Source organism: Macrotis lagotis, chromosome X (genome assembly GCF_037893015.1).
Source record: "Macrotis lagotis isolate mMagLag1 chromosome X, bilby.v1.9.chrom.fasta, whole genome shotgun sequence".
NCBI lineage: Eukaryota > Metazoa > Chordata > Mammalia > Peramelemorphia > Peramelidae > Macrotis > Macrotis lagotis.
This window is the reverse complement of record NC_133666.1, coordinates 96,048,750-96,067,161: the sequence shown is the minus strand read 5'-3', so window position 1 is coordinate 96,067,161 and position 18,412 is coordinate 96,048,750. Positions and strand designations below refer to the sequence as shown.

The 18,412-nt window shown below is 35.8% G+C and overlaps 1 protein-coding gene across 2 annotated transcripts in view; it reads right to left on the bottom strand.

Annotated features, from left to right (window-relative positions):
• Window positions 1-18,412, bottom strand: part of HSDL2 (hydroxysteroid dehydrogenase like 2) — a 50,914-nt gene that overhangs the window by 7,317 nt on the left and 25,185 nt on the right. The window contains exons 7-10 of one of the 2 annotated variants that reach the window (XM_074207359.1): window positions 3,597-3,791; window positions 2,532-2,606; window positions 1,681-1,752; window positions 308-460 (exon numbers count right to left, since the gene is read on the bottom strand). In XM_074207359.1, coding sequence (XP_074063460.1) covers window positions 308-460; window positions 1,681-1,752; window positions 2,532-2,606; window positions 3,597-3,791 — 495 coding nt within the window. The remainder of the gene's footprint in view (window positions 1-307; window positions 461-1,680; window positions 1,753-2,531; window positions 2,607-3,596; window positions 3,792-18,412) is intronic. The other variant, XM_074207360.1, reaches the window with a different exon arrangement.

Sequence of the window (18,412 nt, the reverse complement as noted above, 5' to 3'; positions counted from 1 at the left end):
TAACAACATAATATCCTATTTAAAAGGCTCTAAGTCACTTCTTTTTCTGTCCCCCCAAATTGGCTTGTAATTCAGAAGTTTACTCTATATACCTAATTTCCCTTGCTTAGAAATAGGTTAAAGCAGTAAGCATTCCTTTGAAAAATCAAGTCATGACAAGTGGGGTTTCAAAGTACCAAGCAATCCAACCATAATTATCAGGGAGACTACTACTGTACTTGACTTTCTTCCAACTTAGCATATTAGATATTCAATAAATATTCGCTAAATTGCATTCAAGACAAAAGTTAATAGAATTTATCCCTACCAGAGAGTTCAAACACATAAACTGCCTGAGTAGCTTTCACAACATCTTCATTGAGAGCTGTCTTAAGAATTTTGAATGTTTCTTCAACGGCTCCAGAAGCTAACTTTGGTTGTTGTAGATATTGTTTCCAATCTTTTGCTGGTGGAGTTGCATCTGTAAGACAAGGTAGTCATATATGCACTTGAAATCTCAGCAATATAAAGCCAAACATTAAGCATTAATTAACAGGTACCTATCAAATATTGTACATATGATGCAAACCTATGTTTACAATTTGACCAAAACCTGTGACCTAAAGTGCATTAATTAGCCCATCTAATGGACACTAGAAGATTAATAAAATAACATCTGATAACTTTACATACCCCCAGATTGTTCCATTTGAAGACATCAGTCACTCAGAGAATGATTAGAAATAGTTCTGAGATGCTTTTGTTTAATAGGTTCCCTATGATATCACCACCACCTATCAACTGGAGGAAACAACAAAATGCTTAAATTCAGTTTGATAATTCAACTCAACATTTAAGTGCCAAATTATGTTCTGGGAGATGCAAAGTTGAGATAAGCTATAGCTTCCCCACCCACTCCCACCCCACCCCAAGAAGCAGCAGAGCTTAGTGGATAGAGGGCTGGAATCTTGGAAGAACTGGGTTCAAACCCTGCTTCTGCTATACACTAGCTATGTGACTTAACCTCTCAGTTGGCTCCAGACAACTCTCCAAAAATAAAAGTTGCAGAGGAGTTCCCCATCCCATACTGGGAGGTCTCTACATTGATGTAATGAATTACAGATGTGGACCAAAAAGAAAAATAAAATTTACCCACTGGCAGAAAAGCAAGCTTGGTCTCTCAAAACAGAGAAGAGAGCAAAACCTGCTCTTGCAGGTTTTTGAAAGGTTGTGGGAGAACATGTAGAAGGATGGAAAACAGTAAGATCAACACAGCCTTGAATGTATGAATAGCAACTATTTCAAAGAATAATAATTACTAATTATACCTGATATTTATTAAGTTCTTCAAGGTTTATGAAGCACTTATACCTCTCATTTGGGTTTTATAACAACCCTATGAGGTAGGTGCTATGAAAATTTCCAGTTAAGGTTAAGTCATAGGATCACAAATTTAGAGCTGAAAGGGACTTTAGTGACTACCTAATTCAATCCCTCTTTCATGTTACAGATGAGAACCCTGGTGTCCAGAGAGGTTCAGTGCTTTGCCTAAGGTCATAGAGCCAACAAGTGCCTGAATCAGGATTTGAACCCAGCTCTTGCTGACTCCAAGTCCTGCTCTATATCCACTGCACCAGGCTGCCTCTCAATTCTGTGTACACTGGATACCCTACAATTTCTGATGGCAAAAGCAATCATTACCTGAACGATTACTCAGAAACTGGTTACTTGAAAGAACTTTCTCCTCCTGAATACCAGATGTCCAAGTTCTAACTAGGGAAGAAATCAGGAAAAACTAATATAGGGAAACTTGTTATAACTCTTCACTAGAAAGAAGAACTTAGCAGGGGAAAATGGGGTCCCTCTAGGATCTATTTAGGTTTCTTTTTAAAATAAATTACCATTAAACCTCATTATCAGGCTACTTTACCTAACCCATCCCATGGTATTGACTGTGAGAACAGTATTATAGCAAGGCTTCAACACAATCTGATGTTATCCAATTCTTCTTGAAAATAAAGCAAGATTTAAAGAGGCAATAATAGGAAGAAAAACAATTGTGAGGCTATAAAGAGCACTATATATTTGTACCTCCCTTATGTACTTATATGTTTTCTATTATGTTTATTTGCAGACATGTCATATCCTCCTACTAGACTGCAAGCTTCAAGAGGCAGGGAACCTTATCTTATCTCAACTTTGCATCTCCCCCAGAGCCTAGCACAGTGCTCAGCACAAAGTAGGCATTTAATAAATGTTTGTTGAGTTGAATTGAACGGAATTTTTCCAATCAGTTTTTTTAAATGGCTGCAAGGATAACATTAAGGGTCTCTGGCTTTTTCTGTCTGCAGCCGGTAGGAGGAAAATAAAACCCTTCTTTGTCTGGGGGACTGGGAGTGGGGTTTAAAGGATCCTAATTATTTATCCTAAACTTAAACTTATCAAGAGCTTTCACAGCAGAAGCAGGTGTCACTTTCTGAGGGCAATTTTATTTTAGACTACATTTATATATTCCTATCATTACAAATCTATAGAAAATTCAATCATCTTACCTTGTTGTTTTTCCATTTCCTTAGTAACCAATACAGGATACTCATCCACAAAAAAATCAGGTAATAAAGGGTGGCCTAAAAAAGGTAATCCAAAACCAAACAGGTATATAAATGAAAATAATCTAACAAAATTTGAAGACAATGATCTTGTGTCCCATTCCTGGAGGATCAAGCTTGGCATAATTTCTCCTGGAAGTATCCAGCATTTAGCATAGAGCCTGTTATATAGTAAGTGCTTTAATAGATTTAATAGAGTGTTGACTGCTCAACCAACTACTAAATTTTATAGGAAATTTCCCAGTGATTATAAAAACCTTAAAATCTAATTGACTGAACAGATTTATTGAACACCTGATATATATAACAGTGTCTCCCACATCTCAGGAATAATTTTTAGAACAAGAGAGGTCTTCACAGGGCTATGCAGATCACATGAGGTAGCAGACCATCATTCTGATTGATACAACAGTCCTGTCCTTCCCCAACAATATACTAGATATGAGAGATTTTCAGAAAGGTTACACAGACCTAAATGGTTTGGAAAACGCAGATTTTCCAATATAATATTCCTAAAAAAACCTCTCAAAAATCTGAGACTAATTTGAAAAAATAGCTTTCTTTGGATAATTTGAATTCTGATATTTAAGTTAGAGAAGGGACAATGAAGGACATGACAACTGTCTTCCAGTATTTGCCTTAAAGGCTGTGAAAGAAGAAATGGATTTGTTCTATTTGGATCCAGAGGTAGACCTACAATAATAATTGATGATAGCTGCAAAGGGGTAAATTTAAACTTGTCAGAAAAAAACTTTCTAATATTCAGAGCTATTCCAAAAATGGAATGAGCTACCCTTAGAAGATGATGGTCTCCTCCTCACTGGAGGTCTTCAAACAGAGGTTGGATGATTATTTGTTATTTATATTGTAGCAGAGATTTCTCTTCAGTACTATTTTGGGCAAGATAACTACCCTAAGGTCGCTTCCAACTTTAAAATTCTATGTAATATAATTCTGACTTATTTTAAAGCACTACAGATATTTCCATTATCTTAATATAACTTTTACCTGGTTTAACTGCATAGACATCAAAATTTTTAATTCCTTCTTCCTTTAACAGATTTTCATCAATAATAAAGTTGCCAGTGAAACTTTTTGGTTTACTGAATATGGAATATGCAGCATCGGCAATGATGTCAGCTTTTCTGCACTGGCTTTCAATACCAGATCCTCCAAGCATATCCATAGCAGCAGTATGTATGGCTACAGGGCAGGAAAAAAAAAAAACACATCCCACAAAATCAAGTCACACAAATAGAATGCAAGAGCTGACCTATGCTCCCAATCTGATTGTAAATTTCACTTTAAAAAAAGAGACAAAATCATGAGATACTTATTGTTGATGATAAAATATAATTTCATATTTTTGCATTTTATCATTGGCTGACATCAGGGAAAGATATGTTTTAAATTTAGTAATTTGGAGTTAGAACAGTAAAAAAGTATACTTCCTTCAAAACATTTTACAAATAAGACTTTGCACTGCCTTCAGATGGAACCTTTCTTATCTACCCCTCTTCCTTCTCAGTTCAGTATACAATTCTGATCTCCATTCTAAATAAAACCCAAAGGATTTTTTTTAGTACCATTTTAAAAATTAACTTAAGAGATATTCCCTAGAAGAGTTCATTGAAAAGGACATTTTAGTATGTGTGTTTCATTCTAAATATGAAAGAAAGAACAGAAAAATACAGGACTGTCACTGAAAAGAGAAGAGATCAATGTCAAATTTTGCTTTTATGGTAATTATTCAATTAGTATTGTATGGATACAAATATAGCATTTACATCATGCTTTAAGGTTTTCAAATGCTATTGTGCTGAATCCTCACAACATTTCTGGGAGAAGTGCTGTAAGTACTATATCTATTTTTATAGGAGAAGAATTAAAGCTTAGAAAGATTATGTATAAAGGAGTACTTTCTGCCAAGAGGGCTGACTGAAGAAGAATCAGGTAGGTCTCCTAGCTTACACTGTTACTTCAGCAAAACTCAGACTGAAAGTGATCAAGAAATATAACAATAATCTGCAGGGACATCATCTAACTCAAAACTGTACAAAAAGTCAGCTAAAAACAAAATGCGACTAGGAAAATCTTGTTTTTGAATGGCGGCAGCAGCAGAGTGGAAGGCTCTTCTGAAAAAGGCCCAGAAAGTTGCAGGTGGCAGGCCAGCAGCTTGGTGCCTCAGTACTCAGCCTGGGACAGTCCCAAACACTCTCTACTGAGATGCTACAGAAGTTCCTGAAATTCTAGTACTTTGAACCTCAAAACCATGAAAGGGAAGGAGGGGAACCTGGACAAATAGAAAAGCCAGGAAAAGCCTAGCAGGACTGACCATCCCACCCAAAAGGATAGTCCAGGTCAGAGTCCCAATTCAGGATGTAAAGCTGAAGACAAGAGTAAACCAAAGAAAACCCTAACCAGCATCAAAAACTACTGCAACTTTAACTGCAAAAGAATTACAAGCAAAGACTCAGAGAAAAAGAAACTGAATTTCCAGGAAGACTACATGAATATATAAAATGGAATGAAGAAAGGAAAAAAAAAGAAAGTTCTCAAAGAATGAACCAGAAGAATCATCAATGACAGACTTAGTTAAGAAGAAAAAGTGATTAAGTCTTACCTATTAGAATCCTTGAAACCTGAACAGACCAAAAAAAAATCATTTAATGATTCCATGAAAATCATTAGAACAAAAATCAAAAGATTGGAAAAAAAACCAAAGAAACCCAAAAAAAACAAAAAAACAAAATTTGATATAAATAAAAAATTGACTCGAAAAACCAGGACAAAGAGACAATTTAAGAATCTTTGAACTCCTTAATATCAGGTGTGTATGTGTGTTTGTATGAGTGTGTGTGTATACACACACACACACACACACATTCACATGCATGCATGCATACATATATTATTAAAAGGTCAGGATAATCTATTTCAAGAAATCAAATGAAAACTCCCCAGTTCTACAAATATACTTTGTTTTTATTACCTTTTACTTTACTGACCTTTGGAAATACTGTGCATTTTTGTTTTCATTATTTTTTTTACCAGTTGAAGGATTGGGACAACCCTGTTTTGGGCAAGTCTATTAGTGTCATTTTTCCAACAGCATGTACTCATGTTGTATCTGTGTCATATTTTGGTAATTCTCATACTATTTCAAACTTTTTCATTATCTATGATTAGTGAACTTTGATGTTACTATTCTAATTGTTTTGAGGAGTCATAAACTATGCCCACATGACAGCAAGCTTAAAGGAAAACACTGTTCTACTGCTCCACTGACTGGCCCTTTTCCCATCTTTCTCCCACTGCTCAGGCCTCTAATCCCTGAAACAAAACAATATTGAAAAATAGTACATAAACTTAGTTGATAAAGCAGTGGTAGGGTTTGAGAGGACTGACTTCATTTATGAAAGAAGTTCTACTATGGGTAAACTGCCATTAAACAGCATTGCATACTATGGAAGAAAACTTTAGGGAAAGAAGAATTAACCAAAGCAGAAAATTTCATTGTTGTCTTATTTTAAGAAATTGACACAGCCATCAACAACCACCATTGTAATCAGTCAGTACTCATCAACTTTGAGGCAAAAAGCCAACAAAAAGATTACATGATGGTTAGCATTTTTCTAAGGTATATACATTTTAAAGACATAATATTATTGCATTTAATAAACTTCAGTATAATGAAAACTTAACTTTTATATACACTAGGAAACCAAAAAAATTGTGACTTGCTTTACTATGGTGGTCTGGAACTGAAACCATAATATCTCTGAGATATGCCTTTACTGGAACCAACAGGAAGAGATAGAAGGAATCTACTGATAATCTCCCAAAAGTAAAAGTACTAAGAATATCAAAGCCAGAACAGAAGTCAAAGAAAAAATATTACAATCAAAAAGAAAGTTTAAGGATCAAACAAAACATGGCAACTTGTTTTAAAAAAAGAAATCTTGAAAAGTAACATTCCAAAAGGCAAAAGAGCTATATTTACAATTAAGAATAACTTATCAAGCTAAACTGAGTATAATCCTTCAGGAAGAAAAGGGAATTTTAATGGAAGAGATGATTTAAAAATTTCTGATAAAAAGACAAATACCAGAGTCAAGAGAAGTCTAGGAAGGTAAATTTATCCAAGGCAACTGGAAGGAACTATATGATAAAGGCAGGAAAAAAAACAAATGAATCTTCAGATTCAGAGGATACTGGAATTAAATAATAAGAGAAGTTCTAGAATGGATTAGTTCTGTTCTTAGGGTTTTATGAAAAAAGGAGGGAGGGTTGGTAAAAGAAAAAACAGACTAGTATAGAAAGAGGTGGGTGAAAATTGTAAATTTTTCATAACTGGAGTATTTGAGAACATGGATAAGAGAAAGGGATAAGGAACAGGCATCAGATGAATGTCACTTATCTGAATCTGACAATTTGACACAGAAACATGTAAGGAAAGGGAAAGGAGGTTAAGAGGGAATCTATATTAAACTTTTAAAGACCAACTATTCTCAACATTAAATTTTTTTGAATACTAGGCAAAGAAAAAGTCTTGCCAAACTCCTCTTGAGACAAATTGAGTATTGACATCTAAACCAGGAAAATTATAAATAAATTTCATTAATAAATTTGGATGCAAAAATTCTAAATAAAGTACTAGCTAGATTACAATAATACTAAAAAGATTGTACATTATGATGAAGACAGATTTATACCAGGAATGAGGGGTTAGTTTAACTAAGAAAAAACTATTAACATAATATTATTAATAAAAGTAAAAAAATCATGATTTTATCAATAAATGCTGAAAAAACTTTTTGATAAAGAACATTCATATTAAAAACACTTGAAAGTATTAGCTATAGATAAATTTTTTCCCCTAAATTGTTAAGAAACATTTGCCTAAAACCATCAGCAAGCATTATTTGTAATGGGGATAAACTGGAAACTTTCCCAGTAAGATCAGGAGGGAAACAATAGAATACCCATCACCATCAATATTATTCAATATTGTATTGGAAACCTAGCGATAGCAATAAGAAAAGAAATCAGAATGAGCAGTGAGGTAATAAATTTCTTTTTGCAGATGATATTAATATATACTTGGAAAATCTTAAAAGACACAACTAAAAAGTTAGCTGAATGATAATTTTAACAAAGTAGCCAGTTATAAAAAATACCTAAATCATTAGCATTCCTATATATTACCAACAAAACTCTGCAAGAAGATATAGTTAAGAGATACCCCATTTAAAATAATTGTAGATATGTTCAAAAATAATTATAGCAGCTCTTTTAGTAGACTGGAAATTGAGGGAATACCCAACAATTAAGGAATGGCTGAACAAGTTATGATATATGAATGCTGTGGAATATTATCATTCTGTAAGAAATCATGAGCGATTGGACTTTAAAGAATGAAAAATCTTGCATAAACTGATGATGAGTGAAGCAAGCAGAATCAAGAGAACACTGTGTGCATTAACAAGACTGTGAGATGATCAACTACGATGGATGCAACCCCTCTCAACAGAGTTCAGTGATAAAGGATAATTGTGTTAAGAAAAATACTATCCAGATCCAGAAAACAAACTATGGATACTAAATGCTGAGGAAAGTATTCTAATGTTCACTTCATTTGTTTGTTTGTTTGTTTGTTTGTTTATTTTAGGTTTTTGCAAGGCAATACACAGCTAGGTAATTATTAAGTGTCTGAAGCCACAATTGAACTCAGGTACTCCTGACTCCAGGGCTGGTGCTCTATCTACTGCGCCACCTAGCTGCCCCTCTAATGTTCACTTAAAAAAAAAAACTATTAATAGTTTTCCTTTCTTTCTCATAGTTTCCCCCCACCCCGCCTTAATTCTAGTTTTTATTTCACAACATGACTAATATGGAATTATGTTAAACACAATTGTACATGTACAGCTTTTACCAGTTTGTTCACTGCCATGTGAAGGGAGGGAAAAGAGGGTGGTAAAAAAATGTGGAACTCATAAATTTGCAAATGGATGAATATTAAAAACTACCTTTGCAGGGCAGCTAGGTGGTACAGTAGATAGGGTAATGATTCTGGAGTCAGGAGGACCTGAGTTCAAATCTAGCCTCAGACAGTTAATAATTACCTAGCTGTATGAACTTGGGCAGGTCATTTAACCCCACTGCCTTGCAAAAACAAAAAAGAAAAAATGAAAAAACTATATTTGCATGTAATTGGAAAAATTAAACAAAATTTCAATAAATGAAGATGAAATAAAATAACTATAGATAGTATAAAATACCTGGGCATAAACCTGCCCAAACAATCCAGGAATTAAATGAATTATTAAAAAAAATTTTATACACATAAAATCAGATTTAAATAATTGAAGAAATACTATAGGATTCATAATAGATATAATAAAAAACAATTTTACTTAAACCAATTAAATTGCCAAAAATTAATTTACTGAGAAAAAATAATAAAATTCATTTGAAAGAACAAAACGTTAAGAATATCAAAGGAATTAATAGGAAAAAATGAAAAGGAAGGTTTTGTTTAGCAGTACCACATCTCAAACTATATTATAAGGCAATAATTATCAAAACTACCTGATACTGGCTAAGAAACAGAAAGTTAGATTAAAGGAACAGATTAGACTTACAATAAATTGCAGCAAACAATTAATTATTTTTGTAAGTATAAAGACAAGTTTGGGGTATAATTTGGTGAATATTATTGGGAAAGTTGGAAAGTAGTCTGACAGAAATTAGGCACAGCTCAATGTCTTACATCATTTACCCAAGAGAAAGTCAAAATGGATAATGACCATTAGAAAATTAGAACATGAAACTTAATATCTATCAGACTTGTGATAGGATAAAAAGTTTATGAATAGACAAGAGGGAGAGCATGGTGACTGGTAAAATGGATAATTTCAATTATATTAAATTAAAAATGTTTTGTACAAATAAAATCAATATAGTCTAGATCAGAAGGAAAGTTAAAAATTGAAGGAAAATTTTATAGTTTCTCACATAAAAGTGTCATATATAAAATATATAAAGTACTTTATCAAATCTATGATAAATGGTCAAAGGATATGAAGAGGCAGCTTTCTAATGAAGAAATCAAAACAATTTAGTCATATGAAAAAATTATTAGAGAAATGCAAATTAAACAACCTTGAAATAAATTTTACATCCATCAGATGAGCCAAAATGATAAAAGGGTCAAATGACAAATGTTGGGGGGGGATGTGGGAAAAGTTGAACACTAATTTACTGTTGGTAGAACTGTGAATAATATAACCTTTTGTGGAGCAATATGGAATTATACTCATACTCTTTGACCTAGCAATATCACTATTACATCTGCTTTCTAAGATGATTAGAGAAAAAGGAAAAGAACCTAGATGTTCTAAAATATTTACAACAGCTCCCTTTGTGGTGGCAAAGACCTAGAAATTGTGGGGATGCCTGTCAATTGAGGAATGACTGAACAAGTTGTGGAACATGCTCGTGATGGAATATTATTGTGCTATAAGAGATGATAAGCTCGTTGATTCTAGAAAAACATGGAAAAACTTGCATAAAATAATGAAGACCAAAATGACCAGAACCAAGGGAACACTGTATGTGGCAAAAGTAATATTGTTTTAAGAACAATTTTAAGTGATGAAATTATTTTTAGTATTAAAAATAATTAAATCAACTACAAAAGACCAATGAAGGAAGATGATATCTGTATTCAGAAAAAGAACTGATAATTAGATGTATAAATAAATACATACACATTTTCTAATGATATCTATCTCAAGGATAGGATAGGGAGGAAGAGAAAAAAATCTAAAATCTGAACAGCTGATAAAAAAAATTTAGAAGCAGGCAAAGAAATCAGAATAACTTTGAAAATGATGTGGAGGACTTAGTAAATAGTTTTTCAAAAAAGTTAACTGTGAAATGTGAATTCATGGTTTTATAAGTAATTCTCTTTTTTATGTTGTTCTGTGTACATGGAAATTTTTTTTAAAGTTCAAATTGAATTTTAAAAACAGGGAATTTAATACCGGGGAGGAATATTTACAAACTTAAAAATTTTCCTGATCATGAAGAGATTAAAATGAGAGGGAAAAAGGAGAAAGAAAAGAACTAGAATCTAAGAATGGTACCTTAAATTGCTTCTTTAAAGAGGGGGAAATAGCTGAACAAATTGTGGTATATAAATGAAATTAAATATTACTGAACTTTGAGAAAAGAGGGAAAAAGACAATTTCAGAATATCCTAGGTATAATAAGCAGAACCAGAAGAACAATTTATATAAGGGCAAAATATGATAAAGAAAAACTCTTGAAAGATTTAATTAAGAACCCTGACCAAAATAAAGACCAACAATGTCTTCACTGTTCCTATAATCGATCACATTACCAAACTCTTGACAGAGAAATGGTGTCTATAAAGTACAAGGACATATACTTTTGGACATGATTACTATGTAGATTAATTTTATTTGATTATAATTAATTGTTACAAAGATTTATCTTTCTGTTCTTTTTTTCTCAGGAGTTAGCAATAATGGCAAAAAAAGATCATTGTAACATTTAAAAATTTTCCAGAAAAGAAGGTTGTACATTTTATATTTGTGTGTGTATGGGTGTGTATATGTATATGTATATGTATATGTATATGTATATGTATATGTATATATAGATACATATATAAAAAAATTTAAAGCAGTTGGTGTGAAATGGAGATCATGGCTTCACAGAATCCTCTTTTTGGAGGTTGCAATATATATGGAAATACTTTTTTTTTAAAGTCCAGACTAAGAAAAAGAAAATTCCTTCTTAAAAGTCCAAAAACAGGTGACTGCAATAAAAGTACAATAAAATCAAGAATCTTTTAAATCCTAAAATGTGAAGTTCAATAATTCATCATCACCTCCTCCTAATCAAGTACAGCAGTCTTCTATGAGTGTTTTACTATGTTATTGAGAGATTTCTTAAAATAGCACCCCAAAAAGGATATTGTCAAGCTTATTACTTTTAAAATGTTATCTGGAAAAGACATTATTTCACAAAAATGACACTGGTGTATAATCAATATCAAATGAGATATGAGAGAAGTCTTCCACAGAAGATTTTGAAGCACAGCTAGGCAATAAGTTAAACTAGTTACAAAACTGGCTCTCAGCAAAAATGCTCATTAAAACCACACACCAACAATTGTGTACGTACTGTTGGATAGAAAATAATAAAGAGTTTGTGATAAAAGCCAATGAACTTACGAGTCATCAACTTAAAGCTTGAGACCTTCTAAAGAATAACTATAAAGAAATGAGTTTGGATAGCTATTTTGGTCATTTCTGTCACAGCTTATAGATCCAGTTGCAATATGCCCTTTGTCAATCTAAAGGAAAACTTGACTTTATTTCCATGGATAAATCACAACAATAGATCAACAAACAGGAGCAAGTAAGAAAATTCAGTCTTAAAAAATGGTAGCTAACACATTATTCTGAGTCATATGATCTCTGCAGTCCTTGATAACAGGTTGTTGCACATCATACTGGATGGATCTCCACTTGGGACACCATATGGTGATTGACTAGGGGGCATTCTGCCTAAAGAAATGTAGTCTTAAAGAACTTAGATTGGTTTAGTCTTCATACTCCCATAACTCTTTAGGAGTCCCTAATGGGGTTCCTATTTCCTAAATTCACTTTTGTGGGTACTAGGCTCACAATTTCAAATATGAGGCAAAGCAACTCTTTCACCTTCTCTCCAGCTGTTGGGAAATGATAGTGAACGTAGTGAATTTATCAAAGTTATCTGAGTTCTGGTTAAAGAAAAACTGTTAATTCTGCAGTCTCATTTGTATTTTTCTGCTTAATTTTGTATTCTTAGAGATGGAGAAGACCAAAAGTCCTTGCTTCACTTGAAAAACTTCAAGTTCCTCTGTGAACTCATCCAACCTTTCTGGAGAGCAACTTGGAATTACACCCAAAGGGCAACAAAAATGTGCATACCTTTGATCCAGTAATACCACTACAGGGTCTATATCCTGAAGAGATGATAAAGGGTAAAAACATCACTTGTACAAAAATATTCACAGCAGTCCTGTTTGTGGTGGCAAAGAATTGGAAATTGAGTGAATGTCCAGTCAATTGGGAAATGGCTTAATAAACTGTGATATATGTGTAAGGTCACCAGAGAAGTTGCTTCAATATTTTCTCCATAGTTGCTATTACTAGCTATACCTCCACTCTATTCCTCCCCACTCTTATTCTATTCTCTCTCTCCTTTTATCCTGGCTCTGTCCAAAAGTGTGTTGAATCTAAATACCCTCTTCCTCGATCTTCCCTCTCTTCTATCACCTATCCCCCCCCTTCCCTCCCCCCCCTTCCCCCTCATCCCGTCTCTTTTCTCCCATCCTTCTCCAGGGCAAGACACTTCCTCCCTGAGGCATTTCTGATGAGAATGAAGGCTCATTCAGTCCCCCTTGCCTTCCCCTCCCCACTCCATTGAAAAAGCTTTTTCTTGACTCTTGTGTGACATCTCTCAGCTTCTTCTTCATCTCCTTTTCCTTCCTCCCAGTACATTCCCCCATCGCCCATTGACTCCATCCCTTTACTACATCATATCATTATGTTCCACTCCTTCCTATATCCTGTCTATATATGTTCCTTCTAACAGCTCTTATAAATGAGAAAGTTCATATGAGTAATCAATATCTTCTTCCTCTGCAGGAATATAAACAGTTCCACATCATCAAGTTCCTCATAGTTAGTTCCTCTCTTCCACTCCCTCTATGGTTCACCAGAGTCCTGTATGTGGAGATCAAACTTTTTGTTCAGCTCTGGTTGTCTCAATATGAAAGTCCCCTGTTTCATTGAAAGTCCATCTCTTCCCCTGAAAAAGGATGTTTGGTTTTGCTGGGCAGTCGATTCTCAGCTGTAAACCAAGATCTTTTGCCTTCCAGAATGTCATATTCCAATCCCTACGAGCCCTTAATGTAGATGCTGCCAGATCCTGTGTAAGCCTGACTATGGAGCCTTGGTAGTTGAATTGTTTGTTTCTGGCAGCATTTAGAATTTTCTCTTTGATTTGGGAGTTTTTGGAATTTGGCTAAAATATTCCTGGAAGTCTGTTTTTTGGGATCTCTTTCAGGGGGTGACTGGTTTAATTCTCTCAATTTCTATTTTACCCTCAGCTTCTAGGATCTCAGGTCAATTTTGCTGTATTATTTCCTGAAAAATGAAGGCTAGGCTCTTCTTCTGATCATGGTTTTCAGATGGTCCAATAATTTTTAAATTATTTCTTCTGGATCTGTTTTCAAGGTCAGTTGTTTTTTTTCCAATGAAATATTTCACATTTTCTTCTAATTTTTGGCTTTTTGGGGCAGTTTTATTTCTGCCTGCTTTCTTGCAAAGTCATCTGCTTCCTTTAGTTCCATTCTGCATTTGAAAGGAGTTATTTTTTCTTCAGAGAGCTTTTTTATCTCCTTTTCCAGCTGGCCAATTCTGCTTTTTACGGCATTCTTCTCCTTATTTGCCTTTTGTTTTGCTTTTTTCTATTAGGCCTAAACTGGTTTTTAACATATTATTTTCTTCAGTATTTTTTTGTATATCTTTCACCAAGCTTTTGATTTGGTTTTCATGATTTTTCTACATTGCTCTCATTTCTCCTCCCAATTTTTCCTCCACCTCCCTTAATTGCTTTTCAAAAATCTTTTTTGAGCTCATCCATAGTCTGAGTCCATTTTCTATTTTTCTTGGAGGTTTTGGATATGAAAGCTTTGATTTTGTCATCATCTGAGTATGTGTTTTGATCTTCCATGAGACTAAAGTAATTATGGTCAGATTCTTCTTTTTCTGTTGTTTATTCATTTCCTCAATCCAAGACTAACTTACATCACTTCGAAGGCTTTAGGGGGGCCATCCCACAGGGACCTTTATTCCTCCAAGGTCTTATGCTCTCTTGCCTGTGCTTTGATATGTAGATGCCCCCCCACTTCCCTCTGTCCTGGGGCCATAAGGAGGGATCCAGCTATCTTAGTATGGAAGCCCAAACTGCAACCTGGGTCTGAGTGTAGGCAAACAGCAGAGTCCTACCCTGAGGGAGAGCAGAGAAATCTCTGCAGACTTCCCTTACTGTCTCTGGGGGTGCAGGCTGCTTTCTCCTGAGTCTTGCTGCAGATTCTGCGGGGTGCTCCTCACTCCACACTCATTCTGGTGGAGCAGAGTTCTCTCCCTGCCCCTTCAAGCTGTTGCCAGTGATCTCTGGGCTAGGCCGCCCTTAGCCATGGCTTTTTTCCCAACCCCCAGTCCTGGTGAAATACACCTTTCCCGTAGAACTTCTAAGTTATCTTGGATTGGGAAAATGTATCACTCAGTCTTTCTGTGGGTTCTGCCCCTCTAAATTTTGGCCAGAGCCCTTATTTGTTTGGGGTTTTTTTTGGAGTTTGGGGGGTTGGTGTTCCCACGAAATGCTGCCTTCACACGCCATCTTGGCTCTGCTCCTCCTCCACCTTCCTTTCTCACCTGACTTGGTTTGAAAGAATGTAAGGTTCTGAAGGTAATTTAATTCCTGTATTCATTCATTCAATAAGCATTCATTTTTAAGTATATATGCTATGCACTGTACTAGGGACTGGAGACACAGACAAAAATATCATTTCAGCTCTCAAGTAGTAGTTCACTCTATCAGAGGGAATACAACATATTCAAAGAAAAGTAAATAAAACATATGGAAAATAAACAGTAATTTCAGGGTGTATGTAAAGGGATATTAACAACTAACAGCTGATAGTAGCTGGTACTTGAACTAAGCCTTAGAGCTAGAGGTTCTGAGAGGTTGAGGTAAAGAAGAGCATTCTTGGCAAGGAGAACAAGGTCTGGAGACAGGAGGTGGAGTGTTGGGTATAAGAAAGAGCAAGCTAACCAATCTAACTAGAGCAGAGAATATGGAAATAAGTTATATGCAATCAAGTTGCAAAGAGGCTGTAATGTCTGGAAAGGGTTTTAAATTGTAAATAACATTATACTTTAAATCATAGGCAATAAAGAACCACCCAAGAATCCTGAATGAGTGACATGGACACCATGTACTTTAAAAATATCATTTTGCTTTTATTAAAAAAAATATTTTGGTAGCTCATAGAGAATGGGAGTGGAAAAGGGTGAGACCACATTCAGGGAGATCCAGTAGGTGGTTACTATAAAATTCCACGTTGAGAGGTGACCATAAGAGTTTGAACCAGGTTAGGATGAATAAGTAGAGGGATGGAGGATGGATGTACTGGGTGTTGTAAAGACAAAAATCAACAAGATTTGGCAACTAATTGGATATGACACTGTGAGTGAATAACTGACTAATAGGATACTGACAAAGAGAAAAGCTAAAAGCAGAAGAAACACACACACACTGAATTTGGAGTCAGAGAATCTGGAATTGGATCCTAGCTTTGTCTCCTTACCCACCCTATGGGACTTAGGGCAATTCAATTCCCCCTATGAGTCTCACTTTTCTCATTTGTAAAAATGAGAAGTTTTAATCTGTGATTTCTAAAGTCCCTTCTAGATCTCCATTTCCAATTGTATAAATCATCGTGTATCAGGAGAGATACTGCCAGGGAGCTGAAGGTCAGGAGAAGGATGATCCGGGATCATCTGTATAGAAGTAATGGTTAAACTGGAACTGAAGAGATCAGTAAAACAATAAAGAAACAGAGGAGCACACAAGACAGAGGGAAAATGATGATCCTACAAGAGACTGGGAAGGATCAGATGAGCAGAGACACAGAACAACACCAGGAGAAAGGAAATGTCATAAAAACACAGGAAGAAATTTAGTATCTGGCATGGTGTAGAAAACAAGTTTTAAATGTTACTGAGATGGCAAGAATTGTGAGATCTAAGAAAAGGAAGAGAATGCTGGTGACCTTGGAGAAAGTAATTTTAAATTCCACAAGTGAGTTCCAAAATCATTTTAAGAAATTCTACCTGGACTTCCGGCCAAGATGGCGGAGAGAAGACAGGCACAGTTCTAAAGTCTCCTGATCTCTTCCCCATCTATCACATGAAACAAACCTCTTAAAAGAATTCCGAACCAGGAAACCCAGAAAGAAAAGCCAGGAGAGGAAAATCTACCTCAGGATTTGTCTCCCGCAGCAGCCTTGGCTGAGTACCAGCAGGTCTGAGGGAAGATCAGCCCGGGATCGGCCAGATTGACAGCTGAATTGGAACCAGGAGTCCGAGGGCCTGAGAGCTGAACCTGCTGGATCAGCTGTGGGGCTGGCCAACTGGGGCTTGGGTCCGCGGGGAAAGAGAGGCGCTGGTGTTGGGGCTGTCCCCCTGGAGCTTGGGGAAGGGGCCATGAGGAGAGGTCTGGTGCAGGACAGCTGCGGACACCATCCCTGGGCTCCTCAGGTCTGAGAAACTCTGAGCCCATGCCTCCATTGCACTGAGGCCTCCTCCCAAACAAATGCAAACTACTTCTGCCTCAGGCCCAGGTGTGTGAGCAAAAGAACCAGCCCAGGTGAGGAATCACCTCAGGCCAGGGTAGAGCACACCATTGATTGAAGGGAAAAGAATTCAATAGTTCAAACCCCTGCCCTCAGGCAAAGGGAGAAGGCCTGGCAGCCAAGGTCACAGACACCCCAGAGAGGGCAACCAGCACCTCCTACTGGCCAGCCAGAGAAACTGCACCCAGCAAAGCCTTTAGAGAACCCAAGCCCAGGTGAACCAGCCCCCCCCCCAACTCAAGGTATTAGCATAATGAAGAAGGGTCAGCAGAAAGGTGGATCCATAGAAAAATTCCTGGAAGGGAAAGACCCTAACTCAGAGAGACCTGGAACCTCTGAGGAGAATACAATCTGGTCTCCAGCACAGAAAGACTTCCTTGAAGAAATAAGGAAGGAGCTTCAAAATTTGGGAGAGACAATTAATACCTTGCAACAAGAAAAAAAAAGCTTAGAAAGTACAATTGGACAAACACAAAAGGAGAATAAATCTCTCAGATCCTCAAATGAGCAAATGCAAAAAGAAATTAATTCTCTCAAAACCACAATTGGTCAAATGGAAAGTTCTTTCAAAAGTAGAATTGACCAATTGGAAAAGGAGTTGCAAAAGGTTAATGAAGAAAACTCCTCCCCCAAAAAAAGAATGGAGTCTACAGAAACTAATGACTCCATGAGACAGCAAGAGTCAGTTAAACAAAATCAAAAAATAGAAAAAATAGAAGAAAATGTAAAATACCTCATCAACAAAACCACTGACCTCAAGAATAGATAGAGGAGGGGCAACCTGAAAATTATAGGACTTCCTGAAAACATTGAAGAGAAAAAAAGCCTGGACTTAATATTACAGGATCTACTGATGGAAAACTGCCCTGACATCATGGAATCGGAGGGCAAAGTAGTTATTGAAAGAGTACATCGATCCCCACCAGAAAAAGATCCTAAAATGAAAACACCAAGAAATGTTGTGGCCAAACTGCAGAACTAGCAGATAAGAGAAAATCCTGCAAGCAGCCAGAAAGAAACAATTTAAATATCAAGGAGCCACAGTAAGGATCACGTAGGACCTGGCTGCATCAACTTTAAGGGATCGAAGGGCCTGGAAGGAGATATTTCGAAGAGCACGGGAGCTTGGAATGCAGCCAAGAATCTACTTTCCTGCAAAGCTGAGCCTTCTCTTCCAGGGAAAAAGATGGACATTTAACGAAATGGAAGAGTTCCAAAAATTTCTGATGAAAAGATCAGAGCTAAAAACAAAATTTGGATATCAAACAGGAGGTTCAAGAGACACATGAAAAGGTAAAAAAAAAAAGGGGGGGGGCGGTAA